Source organism: Hyla sarda, chromosome 5 (genome assembly GCF_029499605.1).
Source record: "Hyla sarda isolate aHylSar1 chromosome 5, aHylSar1.hap1, whole genome shotgun sequence".
NCBI classification, from domain to species: domain Eukaryota; kingdom Metazoa; phylum Chordata; class Amphibia; order Anura; family Hylidae; genus Hyla; species Hyla sarda.
Genome location: NC_079193.1, coordinates 208,381,879 through 208,404,787, shown reverse-complemented (window position 1 = coordinate 208,404,787; position 22,909 = coordinate 208,381,879). Strand labels below are relative to the sequence as shown.

The following is a 22,909-nucleotide window of genomic DNA, read 5'->3' as shown; positions in this document are numbered from 1 at the left end:
TCCTTACTCTTAATATTTCCATTCCTAGGTTAGTGGACCCACAGCATTTAACCCCTTAAAGGAGTTCTCTAAGCTAAAACTTTTAACCCCCGCTGTGCCCGGGCTGCAAAACTATACATAATAAACTTTCACTTACCTGCCTACGATCCCCCGTTGTTCTGATATCGCCGTCCCGTTCTCCAGTCCCGGTCTCTTCCACTTCCTGCGGGTCGGTGACTTCACTCTGCGCTCAGCCTATCAGCGGCCGCAGCAATGTCCCGTCGCGGCCGCTGATAGGCTGAGCGCAGAGTGAAGTCACCGACCCGCAGGAAGAGAAAGCTGACAGGGACAGGAGCACGGGCGGCGATATCGGAACAACGGGGAATCGTAGGCAGGTAAGTGAAAGTTTATTATGTATAGTTTTACAGCCTGGGCACAGCGGGGGTTAAAAGATTTCAGTTGGAGAACTCCTTTAAATTCCTCAGTTACTTATTCGAAACATATTTTTTTTCCTCCATTGTTTACTATTGTTTATTTTAGCAAAAACACAATCTAGATTTTTTTTCCCGAATCTGATTGTTTCCAAATAATATTCATCATTTATGTATAAAAAAAACAGGGGAAGGCTAAGTTTTTTCTGGCAGTTTTTGGAGATCTGCCACTGCAGTTTTTGAGCCAAAGTCAGAAGTGGATCCATAAGGGAGGAGAAGTGTAAGTCCTTCCTTTATATGTCCTATTCCTTTTGAATACACTTCTGGCTTTGGCTCAAAAACTGCAGTGGCAGATATCCAAAAACTGACAGAAAAAGTGGAAACCTAGCCGAAAGGGGTTTTCTGTCATAATAAAGATAATGCTCAAATAAGAAACCAACTTCAGTGTATAAGAAGCTGCCGAATAAGAAACCAACTTCAGTGAATAAGAAGCTGCCGAATAAGAAACCAACTTCAGTGAATAAGAAGCTGCCGAATAAGAAACCAACTTCAGTGAATAAGAAGCTGCCGAATAAGAAACCAACTTCAGTGAATAAGAAGCTGCCGAATAAGAAACCAACTTCAGCCTCGTCATTACTAGTGCCTGTCATAAATGTTTGCTGTACAGTAGTGGTCTCTAAACTGTGGCCCTTCAAATGTTGCTAAGCTACAACTCTATATCTGAGACATACATTAGTATTACTGTACAGCAGCAGTCCACTTCACCATCACGGTACATTTATTTGTTAATAAAGTTATCAGTTTCTTAATTGTATGTTTATATGTATAAAAATTCTATTACAATGTACATGGAAAGATGTTTTACTATCTTTGTATTGCTTGTATGATTGTAATACTTAATAAAAATAACGTTAAACAAACTGTGGCCCTCCATTACTGTCCGGGCATGCTGGGAGTTGTAGTTTTGCAGGATATGGGGGGGGGGAGCACAGTTTGAAGACCACTCTTGTACAGTAATACCAATATATGTCTCAGAGAAACGGTTTGGTGGGAAGAATAGGGGCCTGGTATGAGTAGTCACCATCTGGAATATGACCTAACAAGATGAGCAACAGAGGATACTGAATCAATCCAGCCTTATCTGGACGGCAGCCATTACCAGGACAGTGTGTACTGTACAATCCTCCAACAGCTGCTCAGCTCACATGACCGCGGTCACGTGCTTTCAAGTCATGCTACTAGCTGACTGTGATGCGCGTTCCTCCTGCTGCGTAACACCAAAAATGCGCATGCGCCATCACTCGAACTCTCGAGGGGCGTTCCAAAAGCGCGGGTGCGGCTTTCTTACATCATCGCCGTCGTCATCGTGTCATGTGCTGGAACTCCCTGAGTTAGCTGATTGGCTGATTTGGCAGTGACGTATTGTGGATGTATCACGCTCTACACGGAAGTAGAAGAAAACCCGAGGGTGTTGATACACACCCGGAAGTGGGTCTCTGGTCTGGTGCTGTCTAAGTGCTTTCCTGAGAGGCCAAGTTGGTACAAGCCACCCGGCAAGGGGCTGAGAGGACATGGCTGCCAACGGGACAACTTTACAGGTAAGCCGCCTCCCTGCCGAGGTGACCAGCCTGCCCTGCTTCTATAGAGGCTGCGGATACGAGGGTGGGGGTTAGGGGCTCGGTACACCTTACAGGTAATGGTCAGGTATTGGGCGGTGTGAATGGCGGCCTGTAAGAGCCTCAACTGCTTCTCCGACTGTAGTCTGTCTCATATATATATATATATATATATATATATATATATATGAGAGAGATGTATATACTGTATAGATATGTGTGTGTGTATACTGTATAGATATGTGTGTGTGTATATATAGATATATGTATATACTGTATAGATATGTGTGTGTATATATAGATATATGTATATACTGTATAGATATGTGTGTGTATATATATAGATATATGTATAGATATGTGTGTGTATGTATGTATGTGTGTATATATATATATATATATATATATATTAGTTAAAGGGAAAGCCTTAAAACCCTGGGTGGGAGCTATAGGTCTTACTTTTAGAACAGTACCTGATGTTATATCCAATTGGGCCAGAGTGTAGGGTAGTGTTTCCCAACCAGGGAGCCTCCAGATGTTGCAAAACTACAACTCCCAGCATGCCCAGACAGCCTTCGGCTGTCTGGGCATGCTGGGAGATGTAGTTTTGCAACAGTTGGAGGCTCCCTGGTTGGGAAACACTGGTTTAGGGGAATAAAGTGTTACTGCCCCCATATGGACACTTTGCTGATGAATCTGCTATTGACCATCAGTACTGTCAAGAAACAGCTTAGCTTTTAGGCTATGTTCACACTTATGTTCAGAGTCCTATGGTTTCTGATGGCAGGAATAGCCCAGCTTGTGGTACTACTCCTGTCCCGATAATAGAGACCTCAGCCAAACTGCATCATAAGACAGTGGGATCCGCCGGTCAGTGTTTGGATGTGTGAATACATTTAGATACTTCTCTGTAAAGAAAAAAAGAAACTGTCAAAGATTTGGCCTATATAACAAGTGGCACCGCGTAATGCGTCATAATGTAACAGTTCCTAATATATTTGTATGCCAGCAGTCCATCCTGACATCAAGAAAGAGGTGACTGCGCCTATTGCTAAAACCAAAGCGCTTGCGCCTCAGCTGGTAATATGTGATTCTTCCAGGCCTAAGCAAGATAACAATGACGCCAGGCTATGCCTTTGCTGTCAATCACGTTATCTCTGCCCGGAAAGTGGTGACTACTTCTTTGAGGTGCCCATGCAGACGACTACTTGTGGGCAATTTAATACATACGTTATTTTTTCCATTTATGTATGGGACGGCGGGCATACAAAATAGGGTAAATGTTATATTATGATGCATTACTTGGTGCCAAATCATAGTGGCAGGTTCCCTTTAAAGGGGTACTCTGGTGGAAAACTTATATTTTTTTTATCAACTGGTGCCAGAAAGTTAAACAGATTTGTAAATTACTTCTATTAAAAAACTTAATCCTTCCAGTACTTATTAGCTGCTGAATACTACAGAGGAAATTCTTTTCTTTTTGGAACACAGAGCTCTCTGCTGCCATCATGGCCACAGTGCTCTCTGCTGACACCTCTGTCCATTTTAAGAACTGTCCAGAGTAGGAGAAAATCCCCATAGAAAACATATGCTAAAATGGACAGAGGTGTCAGCAGAGAGCACTGTGGTCATGATGGCAGCAGAGAGCTCTGTGTTCCAAAAAGAAAAGAATTTCCTCTGGAGTATTCAGCAGCTAATAAGTACTAGAAGGATTAAGATTTTTTTTTTTTTTAATAGAAGCCATTTACAAATCTGTTTAACTTTCTTTCTGGCACCAGTTGATTTAAAAAAAATAAAAATAAAAAGGTTTTCCACCGGAGTACTCCTTTTAAGCCTAAAGTAGACTTTTTTATTTTTTATTGCAAAAATCTATCCAAATGTGTATATATAAGGACAACATTCTGACACATCCAAACATTGATCGGCAGATCCCAATGACTTATGATTGGGTTTGGTTGAGGTCTCTGTAATTTTGACAAGGATAGTACAGTACCAGAAGCTGCACTATATCCGAAGTGATAGAACCGACCTTAAGTGTAAACATTTCAGCTGTTTCTCGATAATGCTGATGCCCAATGTCAGATTTTTCAGCATACTGTCCATGGGGGGACTGTAACCCTTTATTCCCCTACACCCCCTCCTGGGGTTTTAGTGTAGAACATGACAATCCCTGCTCTGTTCGGGCCTAAAGATTACATAGGTTTGGTAGGCAATGCTGCATTTTTGGGAAGGTGTGGCCCCTTAGTAACAATCACTGACTCAGCAGCTAACCCCTGCAATATAGATAAAAGGGTGATCCTCTTGACATAGCCCCCTAAAGGGGTACTCTGGATAAGGAAAAATAGTTTTCAGATCAATTGGTGACAGTAAGTTATACAGATTTGTAAATTCCAGGTAAAAATAAGATGGCGCCATTCACCATAGATGGCAGCTTCTTCTCCTTTATTAAAGGTGTATTCCGGGCAAACTTTTTATCCCCTATCCAAAGGATAGGCTATAAGATGTCTGATCGCGGGGGGCCTGCCACTGGGACCCTCCGCGATCTCCCTGCAGCACCCGCATTCTATGCGGGGACTGCGTCTCTATTTTCGGAAACCTGCGAGTCATGCCCCCTCCCATAGACATGAACGCAGGGGGAGTGGCATGACATCACCGGAGATTTCTGAAAATAGAGACGCAGCTCCCGCACAGAATGCGGGTGCTGCTGGGAGATCGTGGGGAACGCCCCCCATGATCAGACATCTTATCCCCTATCCTTTGGATAGGGGATAAAATGTTTTTTCCCAGAATACCCCTTTAATTCAAATACTCAGATACATGTTGACAAAGGGGACGCAAACAATAAAAGGGCTGTTCATCTCCCCCCTGTCAACGTGTTTGTGAAATATAGCTTACCTATGATGTGAAGCAGAGCACTATTGGACGTAAAACATAGTGGCACTTGCGTGTAGCTGTACATAGCTTGCTGTTTGCAGTGGAACCTGTGATAGTTTCCGGTAGGTGTACCAGACTTTTTTTTTCTTGTTACTTTGGAATAGACTTGTAAATTATTTATATTTAAAAAGTTCGAGCCTTCCAGTGTTTATCATCTGACCTATGTCCTGGGGGAAGGTGTGCAGTTTTTAGTCCAATACTGTATCCCCTGCTGTCCATGTGGAGAACTGTCCAGAACAGGAGTAAACCTCTCCTGTGTCCCTAACATGGACAGAGGTGGCAACAGGGAGCATTGTGTCTGACTGGAAAGAAGATTTTTTAAATAGAGATAATCAACAAATCTGTATAACTTTCTGACACCAGATGTTTTTTTTTTTTTTTTTTTTTTTTTTTTTTTTTCACTCCGGAATACTTATTCAAAATCCTTTATTTTATTGTAGAATTTTTATTTATTTTTTCTTCATTTTACACTCCTCAGTCATACCTAGAGGAAGCATTAGAGATGACCTACAACACTAGATAAGTCAGATGTCCTAGCTCTAGTAGGCTACTTTCACATTACCGTTGTCACATGGTAGTGTGATGGCCGCCAGGGAACCCGGGGAGAATAGCGGGAGAAATAATACTGCAAGCGCCGACTTTTTCTCCCGCTTCAAAACAATGGCTGCCCAACGGACCCCATTGACTAGAATGAGATCCATCGGGACCCATTGTTCCCTATCCAGATACCGGCTGTTAAAGGGAAAAAAAAAAGAGCTTATCGATCGTTCTGAACAGGGCACAACAACAGTGTGAAAGTAGCGTTAGCTCTGTAGGTGTATTGAGCCCCATGCTTAAGCTTAAAGGAGATCTGCAGTGCAATATAACTTACGGTATCCCCTATCCGAAGGATAGGGGATAAGTTATAGATAGTGGGGGGTCCGAGAGCTGGGGCCCCTGGGATCTCCTGGACATGGCATGACGCGGTGGCCGACATTCCCCCTCTATGTACCCCATAGAGATACATGGAGGGGGCGTGTCTGCCGCGGCTTTCTGCTGGGGACGAAACTGCACTTCCTGCAGACTGCTGCAGCCCCGTCCAGGAGATCACGGGGGGCCCCAGTGCTTGGCCTCCCTGCGATCTATAACTTATCCCCTATGCTTTGGATAGGCGATAACTTATGTTGTGCTGGAGAAATGTTTTCAAATCATATGGTGCCTTGAGTTAAACAGATTTGTAATTTATTTCTATTTATTAATCTTTCCTTCCAGTACTTACCAGCTGCTGTATACTACAGAGAAAGCTGTGTAGCTCTTTCCAGTCTGACCACAGTGCTCTCTGCTGACACCTCTGTCCATGTCAGGAACTGTCCAGAGTAGGAGCAAATCCCCATAGCAAACCTCTCCTGCTCTAGACGATCAGGTGTGCAGCTGTCACTAAAATTGGAAAATTTCACTATAAATAAGTGTATGTGTAGCACCAACCTAAGTATGTATTAACAATGCAGTCACTTTGCTTTTTATTTCAAGCAATTTTTTAAGTAAAAACACAGCAATAGTGCAGCAATTTTGCAAAACTTCTTCAAAGAAAACACACAATGACTGCACTGTGTGAGTAACGCAGGGGTTATGAATTGTCCTTGTCAGTTTGTAGTGTAGCTCATGTGTACTTCACCCACATTTATTAAAAAGGTGCAAGTTCTTAATAAATAACAAAGTATCATAGATGTAGAAACATTTCTAAATGAGATTGGGTAAGAACTTTGGGGGAGATTTATCAAAACCTGTCCAGAGGAAAAGTTTTTCTTTAATTTTTAACAAGGCTTCTGCAAAATGAAAGAAATAATCTGATTGGTTGCTATGGGCAACTGGGCAATTTTTCCTTTACACAAGTTTTGATAAATCTCCCCCTTCGTGACAAATAAACAAAATAAAATAAAAAGTAGTTGATAAATCAGACCACTGCAAAAAGCTAGTCTTACTACGCTGGCACTTAAACGGTGCCAAAGAAAATTTATAGCCTTAACAATTACACCCATAAAATTTTAACTGATGGATCAGAGAGCTGCTTTCCATTGAATTTGCTGGGCTGGTTTTTGAGATTAAAGGGGTACTCCGGCGCTCAGACATCTTATCCCCTATCCAAAGGATAGGGGATAAGATGCCTGATCGTGGGAGTCCCGCTGCTGGGGACCCCCGTGATCTTGCACGCGGCACCCCGTTTGTAATCAGTCCCCGGAGCATGTTCGCTCCGGGTCTGATTACGGTCGACTGCAGGGCCGGCGGCGTGTGACGTCAGGCTCCGCCCCTCAATGCAAGCTTATGGGAGGGGGCGTGATGGCTGTCACACCCCCTCCCGTAGGCTTGCATTGAGGGGCGGAGCGTGACTTTTTTTTTTTTTTTTTTTAAATCAACTGGTGCCAGAAATATCCCTAATTTTGCCAACTGGTGCCAGAAATATCTGCCTTAATTTTTTTTTTTTTACTATCTTAGAAATGCCTTTTTGTCTACCTGGTAGTGTGCTCACTCACCAGGCAGACTTCCCCAGCAGGTGCAAAGTCACTGATGCCTGCAGGGGGCTAACTTCTGCACTTAGCTCACCTATACAGGGTGTCTCCAGCTGTTTCACCACTACATCTCCCAGCTTGCCCTGACATCTATTGGCTGTCAGGGCATGCTGGGAGTTGTAGTGGTGAAACAACTGGAGGCACCCTGTGTTGAAAACAATATCTTTATTGCAGCCGTGGCCACCACGCAACCCGCTACTCCGAACCCCACCGCCCAAGTACATAAGTACTACAAAAAGGTTGGTGACAGTGCCCATTTAAACAGATTTGTAAGTGACTTCTATTAAAAAATCTTTACCCTTCAGAGGAAATTCTTTTCTTTTTTACATTTTTTTTTTTTTGTCTTTTCCTCAGTGCTCTCTGCTGACACCTCTGTCCGTGTCAGAAACCAGGGATGTGGAATTCCTATCGCCCGATGCCTGGGACATGCAGTTCCGGGCGCTGGGCAGGTGAATTTTTCCGGCCCTTAGCCCTGCTTCAGCAGTCTGTATGGAGTGGGCTCCCGACTTGTGCCGCTCCGTACTTTGCAGCCCCCGGCTGATTTCAGTAGCAGGTGGCCGCCGCTAATAGTCAGCAGCCGCATCTGGCTATTAACCCTTTAGATCACCGCTGTCAAAGCTGACAGCGGCATCTAAAGGGACATGTGAATGCTCCCTGGCGGGCTAGTGGATGCCCCCCCCACGCAGGAGATCCACTCTAGAGGTAGCCGGAGGGCTTACCTCTGTTCTCTGCTGTCCCGTGGCTCTGTCATTCATAGATCCTGGCTGGACTAGGCTTTATCAATGGAGCGCAGAGCACCCTGATCAATGGAGTTCAATAGAACTCTATTGATCTGTATGAGGAATGTAATGATTCCTCCTAAAAGTCTAGTAAAGTGTAATAAAGATAAAAAAAATCAATAAAAGTTTAAAAGACGCACATTAGCCCCTTCCATGTTAAAAGTTCAAATCACCCCCTTTCCCTATATAAAAGCAGGTAAACATATTTAGTATCGCTGCTTGCGTAATTGTACAAACTATTAAAATATAACATCATGTATCCCATACGGTAAATTACGTAAATGTCAAAAAATAAAAATAAAAAAAAAAATAAAACACAGAATTGAAATTTTTATAATATCCCAGAAAAAAAGTTAAAAAGCGATTTTAAAAAGTCAGATCAATACCAAAATGGTACCGATACAAAAAACATATTGTGGCGCAAAAAGTGAGCCCTCATACAGCCTGGTATGCAAAATTATTTTTTTTTTTTTTTTTTTTTTAGAGCTACAGGGGTCAAAAAATGGCAATTTAAAAAATTCGAAAAAGTTCTGAATTTTTTGTTTAATTATTAAAACATGACGGAAACTATACAAATCTGGTATCGCTGTAATCAGGCGACCTAAAGTATCAAAATAACAACATATTGGCTCAACCACAAGGTAAAAGAAAACCACCAAATTTGCTAAATTATCTTTTACTATTTCAATTTCACTACACCCATTTGATAAGATTTGATTATATATATATATATATATATATATATATATATATATATATATATATATATATATATATATATAATTATTATTTTTTTTTATTTTTTTTTTTGTTTTGGAGAATGTTATTGTAATATGAAAAGGTATCATTATACAGTAGTAGGTAGTTATGGCTGTTATAGGGCGAGGAGGAAAAAGTTAGTGTAAAAGCGAAAAGTGGTCCGGACAAGTGGATCGTCATGAGGGACAAGTAGATTTTGCTCCGTTTTAGTCCCGTGGACAAGTAGTTTTTTATATTTTTTTAATTCAATTTCCACACCCCTGGGAACTGTTCATTTGCTATGGGAATTTTCTCCTGCTCTGGACAGTTCCTGATACAGGCATCAGGTGTCAGCAGAGAGCACTGTGGACAAGACAAAAATGAAATTAAAAAAGAAAAGATTTTTTTAATAGAAGTAATTTACTAATTTGTTTAACTTTCTGGCACCAGTTAATTAAAAAAAAAAAGTTTTTCCTCTGGAGTACCCCTTTCAGACCCCAAAAAATGTGTATGAATATAGCCTAAGCTTTAGACCACTCCGGGAGATCATGTTGTAGGTTTCATGCTTTTATGAGACTAAGAAAATTGTACCCAGTTTATCAGAATAGCTCACACATCATGATATCTATGGTTATTTGGATAGTTTCAGTAGCCTAACAATAAGAAGAATGTCCTTAGTCTTGTGTGGAAATGACCACAAAGGTTAGATCGGAAAGTGTCTAGCTGTCCTGCCTCTTGAAGACTTATACTGTCCTGATCTACTTAGGTGCAGGTTCTGATCAATAACAGTTTCTGTGGTTATTGATTTGTATCACTTCTTCAGATAGCTCATTCATTTATTGTATTGTGCCATTACTAATGTTTCCTCGTGACTGAAGGTGTTGCATAACCAGTGAGTGGTTGAACAGGCATTCACATGTTCTCTTAGTTCTGTACCAGGAGATAGAGGTAAAGGTAGTGCTATTGATGTCATAGAGGAACCAGCTGTTCCCCTTAGTAACAGATGAAACTCGGAATGAACTTCCATTGATATTTGATGCCTCCAGAACGTAAGCAAGACAAACCCACTTTACCAGGAGACCACTCTGTGTCCCTGTTGACACAGTAAAGAGGTGCAGGAAGTAACCACTCCCATGGTGTAGCTTTTTCTCATATAAACACATTGGTAGGATTAGAGATTGCATGACATGAAGTCCGTGTACGGAAAGTCTCTTAAAGGGGTATTGCGGCCTATAAAACGTATCCACAGGACCTTCCCCTATGACAGTGTTTCCCAACCAGGGTGCCTCCAGCTGTTGCAAAACTACAACTCCCAGCATGCCCGGACAGCCAAAGGCTGTCCGGGCATGCTGGGAGTTGTAGTTTTGCAACAGCTGGTGGCACTCTGGTTGGGAAACAATGCCCTATGATGTCAAAAATAGTGACCTCCAAACCAGTGGACAGTAAGGCGCTGAGGAACCAGGCGGTAGGTAGAGCAATCAGTTTATTCCCAACATGCAATGCGTTTCGCGCAGGTGCGCTTCATCAGGCATATTATATAAAAATAGTGATGAGCGGCATTGGCCATATTCTAATTTGCGATATTTTGTGACTATATGGACGAATATTCTTCCTATTTTCGCGAATTCCGCATATTCGTTCACTTTTTTTTTTTTCTATGAGAAATTTGTAATGACATGTGCGATTATATCTTTCAATTAAAGGGGTACTCGGGCGCTAAGACATTTTATCCCCTATCCAAAGGATGGGGGACAAGATGCCTGATCGCCGGGGTCCCGCCGCTGGGGACCCCCGTGATCTTCCACGCAGCACCCCGTTCGAATCAGCCGCCGGAGCGTGCTCGCTCCGGGTCTGATTACTGGCGATCACGGGGACGGAGCATAGTGATTTCAAGGCTCCGCCCCTGTGTGACGTCACGCTCCGTCCCCTCAATGCAAGACTATGGATAGGGGATAAGATGTCTTAGCGCCAGAATACCCCTTTAACTACTTTCCTATTGGTTGCTAGCGATGTTGCTAACCTCTAATTGTATTTGCATCCTTCTCATTGGCCCACAAGCTAAAAGAAGGGAAGGATCAGTGTCCTCCGGAAGTGCTGATATTCGCAAATTTTGGCATATTCGCCTTCTTTGGACCACAAGCTGGAAGCAGGGTGTGAGGATCACTTTTTATTTACACAGTACACATCATTGTGATGTGTACTGTGAAAAAAAAAATATGAAAATTCGTCATAATGAATATATTTTGCAATATTCAAAATATTCACGGAATCGTGAAGTGACGATATTCACGGTAAAAACTCGCTATTTGAATATCCACGCTCAACACTAGTCAAGAACAGGTAGTATTATAATAGAATGGTGAGTTGTACATGTACACCCCAGCTCCATTCATTAAGTGGCCATTTCTGCATTCCCTATGAAAATAACCCTGGAGAGAAAAGTCTATAAGTCAGTGGTTCTCCTCCAGAGAACCTTTAAGTACTCAGTTGTTTATAATCTGTGAAAAAAATACCCAGTTGTTTATAATCTGTGAAAAAAATAAAGGTATGTTGCTCCTATGTAAATTAAATAAGCGCTGATTACAGTTTACTTCATTATGTCGTCTTACAACAGAAAGCCATTGACTTGGCCAGCAAAGCATCTCAAGAAGACAAAGCAGGGAACTATGAGGAAGCTCTTCGACTGTATCAGAGTGCTGTCCAGTATTTTCTTCATGTAGTAAAATGTAAGTATGTAAAGCTTTGGAATCTTTTTCTTTCGACTTATCCTTTGCTATGTGGACATTTAGGGAAGCGAGGCTCCTGCTTTTCGATTGGTGGTGCAGCCACAGGATGCCTTCACTTATTTGTCTACCTTCAATGTTTTTATGCCTGCTGACAATATTAGTCATGGCCGTAAATGTTGGCACCCCTGAAATTTCTCCAGAAAATGAAGTATTTCTCACAGAAAAGGATTGCAGTAACACGTGTTTATTCCATTTGTGTGTATTGGAACTAAACCAAAAAAAGGAGGGGGGAAAAAAAAGCAAATTGGACATAATTTCACACCAAACTCCAAAAATGGGCTGGACAAAATTATAAGCACCCTTTCAAAATTGTGGAAAAATAAGATTGTTTCAAGCATGTGATGCTCCTTTACTCACCTGAGGCAAGTAACAGGTGTGGGTAATATAAAATTCACACCTGAAAGAAGATAAAAAAGAGAGAAGTTCACTTGGTCTTAGCATTGTATGTCTGTGTGTGCCACACTAAGCATGGACAACAGAAAGTGCAGAAGAGAACTGTCTGAGGACTTGAGAACCACAATTTTGGAAAATATCAACAATCTCAAGGGTACAAGTCCATCTCCAGAGATCTAGATTTGCCTTTATCCACAGTGTGCAACATTATCAAGAAGTTTGCAACCCACGGCACTGTAGCTAATCTCCCTGGGTGTGGAGGGAAGAGAAAAATTGATGAAAGGTGTCAACGCAGGATAGTCCGGATGGTGGATAAGCAGCCCCAAACAAGTTCCAAAGATATTCAAGCTGTCCTGCAGGCTCAGGAAGTATCAGTGTTAGCGCAAACTATCCGTCATTTAAATAAAATTAAATTCTATGGCAGGAGACCCAGAAGGACCCCACTGCTGACACAGAGACATAAAAAAGCTAGACTACATTTTGCCAAAATGAACTTGAGTAAGCCAAAATCCTTCTGGGAAAACATCTTGTGGACAGATGAGACCAAGATAGAGCTTTTTGGTAAAGCACATCATTCTACTGTTAACTGAAAATGTTCTTTTCTTTTTAGACCTCTTTCCACTGTACCTACAGTGAAATATGGTGGAGGTTCAATGATGTTTTGGGGTTGTTTTGCTGCCTCTGGCATCGGGTGCCTTGAATGTGTGCAAGACATCATGAAATCTGAGGATTACCAACGGATTTTGGGTCGCACTGTACAGCCCAGTGTCAGAAAGCTGGGTTTGCGTCCGAGATCTTGGGACTTCCAGCAGGACAATGACCCCAAACATATGTCAAAAAGCACCCAGAAATGGATGGCAACAAAGCGCTGGAGAGTTCTGAAGTGGCCAGCAAGGAGTCCAGATCTAAATCCCATTGAACACCTGTGGAGAGATCTTAAAACTGCTGTTGGGAAAAGGCGCCCTTCCAATAAGAGAGACCTGGAGCAGTTTACAAAGGAAGAGTAGTCCAACATTCCGGCTGAGAGGTGTAAGAAACTAGGGATCGACCGATTTGGGTTTTTTAGGGCCGATACCGATAATCGGTGGAGGTTAGTGCCGATAGCCGATAACTTATACCGATATTCCGGCATAAGTTATCGGCTATTTATCCCCCCGCGACACCACTGCAGATCATTGATTTTTTCCTCCCTTTTTTGGTTTAGTTCCAATACACACAAAGGCAATGAACATGTGTATAGCAAAACATGTGTTACTGCAATCCTTTTCTGTGAGAGATACTTCATTTTCTTGAAAAATTTCAGGGGTGCCAACATTTACGGCCATGACTGTATAAGAAAGTGTAGCCAACCTTTATCAAATACTGGCTAAGTGCCCAGAATCCTGCACTCAGAATCCTATGTAAGTAAATTTTGTTTGTAGGAAATGACTCCCTCTTTCTAGGCACTTGGCCCACATTGACCATGGCATCTAAGGTGTTAAAGGGGTACTCCAGTGGAAACCTTTTTTATTTATTTTTTTTCAAATCACTGTTGCCAGAAAGTTAAAAAGATTTATAAATTACTTCTATTAAAAAATCTTAATCCTTCCAGTACTTATTAGTGGCTCTATACTACAGAGGAAATTATTTTCTTTTTGTATTTCTTTTGTCTGTCCACATTGCTCTCTGCTGACACCCCTGTCCATGTCAGGAACTGTCCAGAGCAGGAGAAAATCCCCATAGCAAACATATGCTGCTCCAGACAGTTCCTTGCATGGACAGAGGTGTCAGCAGAGAGCACTCTGTACAGACAGAAATCAATCCAAAAAGAAAATAATTTCCTCTGTAATATACAGCAGCTAATAAGTATTAGAAGGATTAAGATTTTTTTAATAGAAGTAATTTACAAATGTGTTTTACTTTTTTGCACCAGTTGATTAAAAAAAATTTCACTGGAGTACCCCTTTAAGTGATTGGAATCAAAGTTATTGCTGATCCAATAGTACTAACTAGTTTGAGGACTGAAGGCATTATAGAAAAAAATCCCAAGTGAATTTTGGTAAGACCTATAGCACCCTTGTATGAGGTTTATTATATGCGTTGTCCCTAATGAAAATAATGAAGCATGGAGGGAAAGTCTTAGATTCTTTATGACCTTTTTTTGTACAGAGCAAATAAAGTAGATGCTTCAAAAACTATGTGCGCTCCTCCGATTTCACTAGGAATAATTTTTTTTTTCAGCCTCTTAAAATAAACTGCATGGGAGCAGGGAGTAAGGTGAGGAAATAATTTACACCTAAGCTCAGTGTTTCCCAACCAGGGTGCCTCCAGCTGTGGCAAAACTTAGTCCCAGCATGCGGCTGTCGGGCATGCTGGGAGTTGTAGTTTTGCAACAGCTGGAGGCACCCTGGTTGGGAAACACTGCCTTAGCTTGTCACCTCTAGCACTGCTGCTTTGATTTTCCAAACCTAAAGTGCTCCGGTGCGGTCCCTGTACCCTGGGCATGTGACATTGCAGCCCATCACTGGATTTTCAATGCAATACAATACATGCTGGAAGAGAGCGCTGTGGTCAGTGATTGGCTGTAATGTTACAGGGATCCCTGCAGGTAATTAAAGTGACTTGTGCATTGACCAGTCATTGCAGTTTGATGGTGATGTTCCATGGTTGACCAGCAGATCATAGGTGATGATTTTGCCACTACTGAGCTAGATAACAGGGTTGTGTTGTAGGCCTATACCTCCTGCTCAGGACCCCCTTCTCTGAGTAAGAGAGTGCCAACAATCAGTAGCACTATTCATGTATGAGGGTATGCGGCACTGAAGCTGGCAGCACTAGTGAATAAATGCCACTCCTTGTAACTACTCTCTGCTTTGGCTGGTAAGTAGATGTCCCAAACTTCTTGATATGATGTGTGTATGCCTGTTTTTTTGTATTATATATTTTTTAAAGGAATATTACAGTAGAAGCAGCTTAGTGTGTTAAAGAAATTTTATAACAATTCCAGGTCATTTTTTTATTTTTTTTTCCCCCTCTATAAGCGTTAGAACTAATGTTTGTTTTGGCCATGCTAAGTAAAACCCTCACTTAAAAAATGTATTCAACATGTACAATTGTTCCTAGATGATGCACAAGGAGAAAAGGCAAAACAGAGCATTCGGGCAAAGTGCATAGAGTATCTTGACAGAGCTGAACAGCTTAAGGCCTATCTGAAGAAATCTGAAAAAGCCCCTCCAAAGCCAGTAAAGGAAGGAGCACCTCGAGCTGCTGAAGATAAAGGGTTTGTTTCTTACGCATTTCTCAGATGTCTGCAGCTTATAAACTCAATAAATTTAGGACAGGACATTTGCTCTTGTGTGATATTTACAACGGTGCTCGAGTCATGTGCGGCAGGTCCCGGCTGCTGTCAGCAGCCAGGGACCCACCGGTAATGGCTGACATCCGCGATCGTGCCAGGTACTGCAGCGTTGTCCTTTTTAGCACCATCCTGTTGTAAATAATCTTCTTCTTTATTGATCCTTTTTTATTTATTTTTTTGCCACAATGGAGGACTTAAAGGAGTACTCAGATATGGGAAAATTGTCCCTCATACTGCCAGCAGTAAAAAAAAAATAGCGGTACATACCTTCTGTTGCTCTCCCGATGCCTCAGGTAACCGGCTCCAGCCTCTGCTGCGATCCTCTTCCTGGTTGCCGATGGTCAGTGAGTCATACTGCACTCAGCCAATCAACGGCCGCAGCGAAGTCCTGCCTCGGACGGCGATAGGCTGAGCGGCAGTGTGACGTTTTCGGCCCCGGCAGCAGGTGAGGAAGGAAGAGGATCACGGCAGAGGCCGGAGCCGGTTACCGGAGGCACCGGGGGAGCAACAGAAGGTGTGTATCTCTTTATTTGTTTTTTGTTTTTTTTACTGCCGGCAGTATGAAGGACAATTTCCCCATCCCAGAGTACTCTTTTTAAAGGTCTATTTAACATTTTTTATTTTTTTTTTCTTCTTTTTTTTTTTGTACGTTGAAGCGATGTGCCCCTGATGCTAAGTTATGTATTTTGTAAATGTGCTTGCATTACCTGTCCCTATTACCTATTACCTGTCCCTATTGCATCTTGCCCCTTTTTTGTATTTTCATAGACAACTTAGCAGCAGGGGCGCAAAGCCTGAAAGTACAAAAAAAACTGAAATACCCCTTTTGGAGGGGTACTCCTCCCCTAGACATCTTATCACCTATCCTATGGATAGGGCATGAGATGTCTGGCCACTGCGACCCCCACAATCTGACCTGGCACCCCAACAGTCTGAACATTTATGTTCAGAACGCCAGCTTCGGGCAGCTATGGTTGTAACGTCACACCATGCCCGCTCAATTCATGTCTATAGACATGAATAGAAGGGGTGTGGCATGACGTCTCGAGCACAACCACCTGAAGAAATGTTCAGGGTGCCGGCCCGGACATCGCTAGAGTCCCGGTGACCAGACCCACCTTGATCAGACATCTCATCCCCTATCCTTAGGATAGTAGATACAATGTTTAGGGGTGGAGTACTACTTTTAACCATGTGACCATTTGGTCAGTTCTGTAATACACTGCATTACTTCTGTATTGCAGTGTGCTATGCCTTTTAGTGTAAAGCAATGTCTAATAGGTATCCTAAGATAGCAGACCTGGAGGCTCTCCCTCTGTTAACCCCTTTAGATGCAATAATCAATAACTGTCAATAATCAATAGCATTTGTCAGGGGTTAAACGGCCAGGATCTGCAAATCCTTTGATTGTAGCCATTCAGCAGCCTAAAAATGAAAGAAATAATCTGATTGGTTGCTATGGTCAACTGCACCACTCTCCCTCTGCACAGGTTTTGATAAATCTCCCCCATTGTCTGCTTTGTCTTGTCAGTACCTATGAAGAGACAAATTTATAAAGTTAGCAACAGAAGGTGAATTTACTAAAACGTGTGCAAGAGAAAACAGGACTGTTAGAGTTTAGACCTGGTAAAGTTGCTTACTGAAATCTGTGACAATTTACAATGTATGAGGATAAAGGCCTGGAATCCCCATTCACAATAAAAATCAGTGCACAATCTTGAGTCTTAGTCTGTTGTGGAGGTTGTGACTATAATAGCAAATAATTTTACAGATATTTGAGACATTTTAAAGCATATATTGCAGGTACTACAGGGGTGTGGAAATAAAAAAAAAAAATGTCCAAGGGACTAAAATGGAGCACAATCTATTTGTTCCTCATGACAATCCACTTCTCCTAGTACATAAAATAATTTCAACCAAAATAGTCAGTAAATAAGGTCTTTAGCCCCTTAAAGGGGTACTCCGGTGAAAACCTTTTTTTCTTTTAAATCAACTGGTGGCAGAAAGTTAAACATATTTGTAAATTACTTCTATTAAAAAATCTGAATCCTTCCAGTACTTATTAGCTGCTGAATGCTACAGAGGAAATTCCTTTCTTTTTGGAACACTGATGACATCAAGAGCACAGTGCTCTCTGCTGACATCTCTGCCCATTTTAGCAACCATACATAGCAGATGTATACTAAGGGCAGCATGGTGGCTCAGTGGTTAGCACTGCTGTCTTGCAGTGCTGGGGACTTGGGTTCAAATCCCACTAAGGACAACAATAAATAAAGTGGTATTATTATTATAATAACGTCAGCAGAGAGAACTGTGCTCGTGATGTCATCAGAGAGCATTCCAAAAAGAAAAAAATTTCCTCCTGTAGTATTCAGCAGCTAATAAGTACAGGAAGGATTACGATTTTTTTAACAGAAGTAATTTACAAATATGTTTAACTTTCTGCCACCAGTTGATTTAAAAGAAAAAAGGTTTTCACCGGAGTACCCCTTTAACCCCTTAAGGACTCAGCCCATTTTGGCCTTAAGGACTCAGACAATTTAATTTTTACGTTTTCATTTTTTCCTCCTCGCCTTCTAAAAATCATAACTCTTTTATATTTTCATCCACAGACTAGTATGAGGGCTTGTTTTTTGCGCGACCAGTTGTCCTTTGTAATGACATCACTCATTATATCATAAAATGTATGGTGCAACCAAAAAACACTATTTTTGTGGGGAAATTAAAACGAAAAACGCAATTTTGCTAATTTTGAAAGGTTTTGTTTTCACTCCGTACAATTTATGGTAAAAATGACGTGTGTTCTTTATTCTGAGGGTCAATAGGATTAAAATGATACCCATTATTATGTACTTTTATATTATTGTTGCGCTTAAAAAAAATCACAAACTTTTTAACCAAATTAGTACGTTTATAATCCCATTATTTTGATGACCTCTAACTTTTTTATTTTTCCGTATAAGCGGCGGTATGGGGGCTCATTTTTTGCACCATGATCTGTACTTTTTTTGATACCACATTTGCATATGAAAAACTTTTAATACATTTTTTATAATTTTTTTTTTTTAATAAAATGTATTACAAAAGTAGGAATTTTGGACTTTTTTTTTTTTTTTTTTGTTCACGCCGTTCACCGTACGGGATCATTAACATTTTATTTTAATAGTTCGGACATTTACGCACGCGGCGATACCAAATATGTCTATAAAAAAAAAATTTACGCTTTTTGGGGGTAAAATAGGAAAAAACTGACGTTTTACTTTTTTATTGGGGGAGGGGATTTTCACTTTTTTTTACTTTTAAATTTTTTTACATTTTTTTTACACTTGAATAGTCCCCATAGGGGACTATTCATAGCAATACCATGATTGCTAATACTGATCTGTTCTATGTATAGGACATAGAACAGATCAGTGTTTTCGGTCATCTTCTGCTCTGGTCTGCTCGATCACAGACCAGAGCAGGAGACGCCGGGAGCAGGAAAGGGGACCTCCGTGCGGCGTTATGAATGATCGGATCCCCGCAGCAGCGATGCGGGCGATCCGATCATTCATTCAAATCGCGCACTGCCGCAGATGCCGGGATCTGTATTGATCCCGGCACCTGAGGGGTTAATGGCGGACACCCGCGAGATCGCGGGCGTCGGCCATTGCCGGCGGGTCCCTGGCTGCGATCAGCAGCCGGGATCAGCCGCGCATGACACGGGCATCGCTCCGATGCCCGCGGTTATGCACAGGACGTAAATGTACGTCCTGGTGCGTTAAGTACCACCTCACCAGGACGTACATTTACGTCCTGCGTCCTTAAGGGGTTAAGGACTCGGGGTTTTTCAGTTTTTGCATTTTCGTTTTTTCCTCCTCACCTTTTCAAAATCATAACCCTTTAAATTTTCCACCTAAAAATCCATATGATGGCTTATTTTTTGCGTCGCCAATTCTACTTTGCAGAGACATTAGTCATTTTACCCAAGAAAAAACGCCATTTTGTCACTTTTGGGGGCTTCCATTATTCTGTAGGTCCATAACCCTATTTATACAGTATAGGTTTGATTTTGTCGTACTTCTGGAAAAAATCATAATTACATGCAGGAAAATTTATACTTTAAAAAATGTCATCTTCTGACCCCTATAACTTTTATTTTTCCACGTACAGTGCGGTATGAGGGCTAATTTTTTGCGGCGTGATCTGAAGTTTTTATCGGTACTATATTTGTTCACTTTTTATGCATTTTTTTAATGGTATAAGAAGTGACCAAAAAGACGCTTTTTTTTGGACTTTGAAATTTTTTTTACGTGTACGCCATTGACCGTGCGGTTTAATTAACTATCTATTTTTATAGTTCGGACATTTACGCATGTGGTGATACCACATGTTTATTTTTATTTTCACATTTATTTTTCTAATGGGAAAGGGGGAGTGATTCCAACTTTTATTAGGGAAGGGGTTAAATGATCTTAACATTTTTTTTTTTTTTTTTCAATGTTATAGCTCCCATAGGGGCCTATAACATTACATACACTGATCTTTTGCACAGATCACTGGCATGCGTTAACACGCCTGTGATCAGTGTTATCGGCGCTTGACTGCTCCTGCCTGGATCTCAGGCACGGCGCAGTCATTCGCCGATGGGACACCGAGGAGGCAGGTAAGAGCCCTCCCAGTGTCCTGTAAGCTGTTCGGGACGCCGTGATTTCACCGCGGCGGTCCCGAGCAGCCCGACTGAGCAGCCGGGATAGTTTCACTTTCGCTTCAAATGCAGCGGTCAGCTTTGATCGCCGCGTCTGAAGGGTTAATACAGGGCATCACCGCGATCAATAATGTCCTGTATTAGCCGTGGGTCCCGGCCGTTGATCACCCCATTAGGTGGACAGGGCCCCTGATAAATAAGTTCCCCCCCCCCCAATTAAGTACCTAGTCCCTTTTTTATTAGGTAGGTAAGTCTCGTCATCAGGTAGGTATGTCTTGTCATCAGATAGGCAGGTAGGGCTACCCCAGCAGGTAAATAGGGCCCCAGATAGATATGTTTCCCCAGTTGGTAGGCAGATAGGGTTCCCCCAGTAGGTAGACAGAGCCCCAGATAGATATGCCCCCCATTAGGTAGAGCTTTCCCAGTAGGTAGACAGGCCACCAGATAGATATGTACTAATCAGATAGGGCTCCCATTTAAACAATTATACCCCCCTAAGTCAGAGCTTTCCAAACTTTTTATGTTAGTGACACCTTTTTTTAGACACGCATAGTTTGGTAACACACTCCTCGCCGTACTGCCAATTGCACATATCGCGTTGCGCTTCGCCAATGCATAAGGTAATACCAGTATCTGCATTAGAAATGTGTGTGCTACCCCTCGGTGCCATTTCATCACCCCTCGTTATTATATGCCGAAGCAGGGCTAAATGCCTGAAGATATCATGTGCCTGGTGCTCGGAACTGCATTTCCCAGGTGTTGAGTGATATGATTTCCGTACCCCTGTACTATAAGCTTTGCAAATTTTTATCTAGCATTCCCCAGTGATTTATTGTGCATGAAAACTTTACTGTAAATTCTAAGCCCGTCTTACATCTCCAAGAATTTCCATGATTATAGAAAACATCAAAGCCACAGACTAATTGCATTTATACTGGACATTTAACTACTATTCTTTATAATTTTTACCATGGGGGTATGTTATTCTTGATGATCTGTCACAAGTTCTGCAGTAGCGCTAGTTGAAGATTTTTAGCACTTTTTTTTTCTTTTAACTTAATTTTCAACAACAATTTTATATTTCTTTTAAAACCACATTTACATTTCTCTGTCTGTTAACAAATTTTTTTTTCCCCTTTTACCACCTTATTGTCCACTATGGATAAGCACTGGAAAAGGAGCTTCCTTTAATAGTGATCTGTGAGATGAGTGGTATTAATGTAGCACTACTCATCTTTTTACATTTTTATTTAGGCTTCATTCACACTACTGTAATGTTTCACACTACTGCTTTTTTGCCACGAAGAATGGACAAACCTTTTCATCTCTAGATGTGCGAAGCTGGTAGAGACATACCCCCAAAGACTTACTGCTGAAATTGTAGCAAAAGGGGGTTCTACTTAGGCTATGTTCACACTACGGAATGTCCACACAGAAAATCTCCGTGCGGACATTCTGGAGACTGCAGGCCGCATTGCAATGTGCTGTTTGATAGATGGCTATGCATTCTGTGCGGATTCTGCAGAAAGAAGGAACAGATTCATTCTTTCTGTGGACACTGAAATTGTGCAGCAGAATCCTGTTGAATTCAACGGACTCTGCTGCTCCGGCATTTCCGTGCAGAATTTCAATGCAGAATTCTGCACGGAAATTCCGACGTGTAAACATAGCCTTAGTATTGACTCGGGGAAGGGGGGTGAATGCATTAAACAGATGTCATCTTTTTTTGTACTTTTTATTGCTTGTGTCATATTAAAGGGTAGTTTGCCCTTTTTAAAGTACTATGCATGGAATGTGTGTCGGCAGATAAGAACCATTTGGTCCATCTAGTCTGCCCAATAATCTGAATCCTATCAATAGTCCCTGGCCCTGTCTTATATGAAGGATAGCCTTATGCTTATCCCATGCATGTTTAAACTCCTTCACTGTATTTGCAGCGACCACTTCTTCAGGAAGGCTATTCCATGCATCCACTACTCTCTCAGTAAAGTAATACTTCCTGATATTACTGCATAAACCTTTGCCCCTCTAATTTAAAACTATGTCCTCTTGTGGTAGTTTTTCTTTTAAATATGCTCTCCTCCTTTACCGTGTTGATTCCCTTTATGTATTTAAAAGTCTCTATCATATCCCCTCTGTCTCTTCTTCCTTCCAAACTATACATGTTAAGGTCCTTTAACCTTTCCTGGTAAGTTTTATCCTACAATCCATGTACTAGTAGTTTAGTAGCTCTTCTCTGAACTCTCTCTAGAGTATCTAAATACTTCAGGAAATACGGCCTCCAGTACTGCGCACAATACTCCAAGTGAGGTCTCACCAGTGTTCTGTACAGCGGCATGAACACTTCTCTCTTTCTACTGCTTATACCTCTCCCTATACATCCATTCTGCTAGCGTTTCCTGCTGCTCTATAACATTGTCTTCCTACCTTTTAAGTCTTCTGAAATAATTACTCCTAAATCCCTTTCCTCAGGTACTGAGGTCAGGACTGTCTCAAATATTCTATATTCTGCCCGAGGTTTTTTACGCCCCAGGTGGTGTTGTCTTGATGAAATGGCATGTCTATTTGAATTTCAGTTTGTAACAAGCAAAATGGGCTAAACATGTAAGGCACAATATAAAGACTGGTTGTTCAGTTTCTGCTACTTGCAATACATAGTTGTCTCTATGTAAACAAACATAGG

General features: G+C 41.6%; 1 protein-coding gene across 1 annotated transcript in view; it reads left to right on the top strand.

The window, feature by feature from the left end:
- The first annotated feature begins 1,866 nt into the window (after positions 1–1,866).
- The window catches only part of VPS4B (vacuolar protein sorting 4 homolog B), a 34,022-nt gene continuing 12,979 nt past the window's right edge, over positions 1,867–22,909 (top strand). The window contains exons 1-3 of the mRNA XM_056521005.1: positions 1,867–2,008; positions 11,638–11,749; positions 15,305–15,461. Coding sequence (XP_056376980.1) covers positions 1,982–2,008; positions 11,638–11,749; positions 15,305–15,461 — 296 coding nt within the window. The 5' untranslated portion in view covers positions 1,867–1,981. The remainder of the gene's footprint in view (positions 2,009–11,637; positions 11,750–15,304; positions 15,462–22,909) is intronic.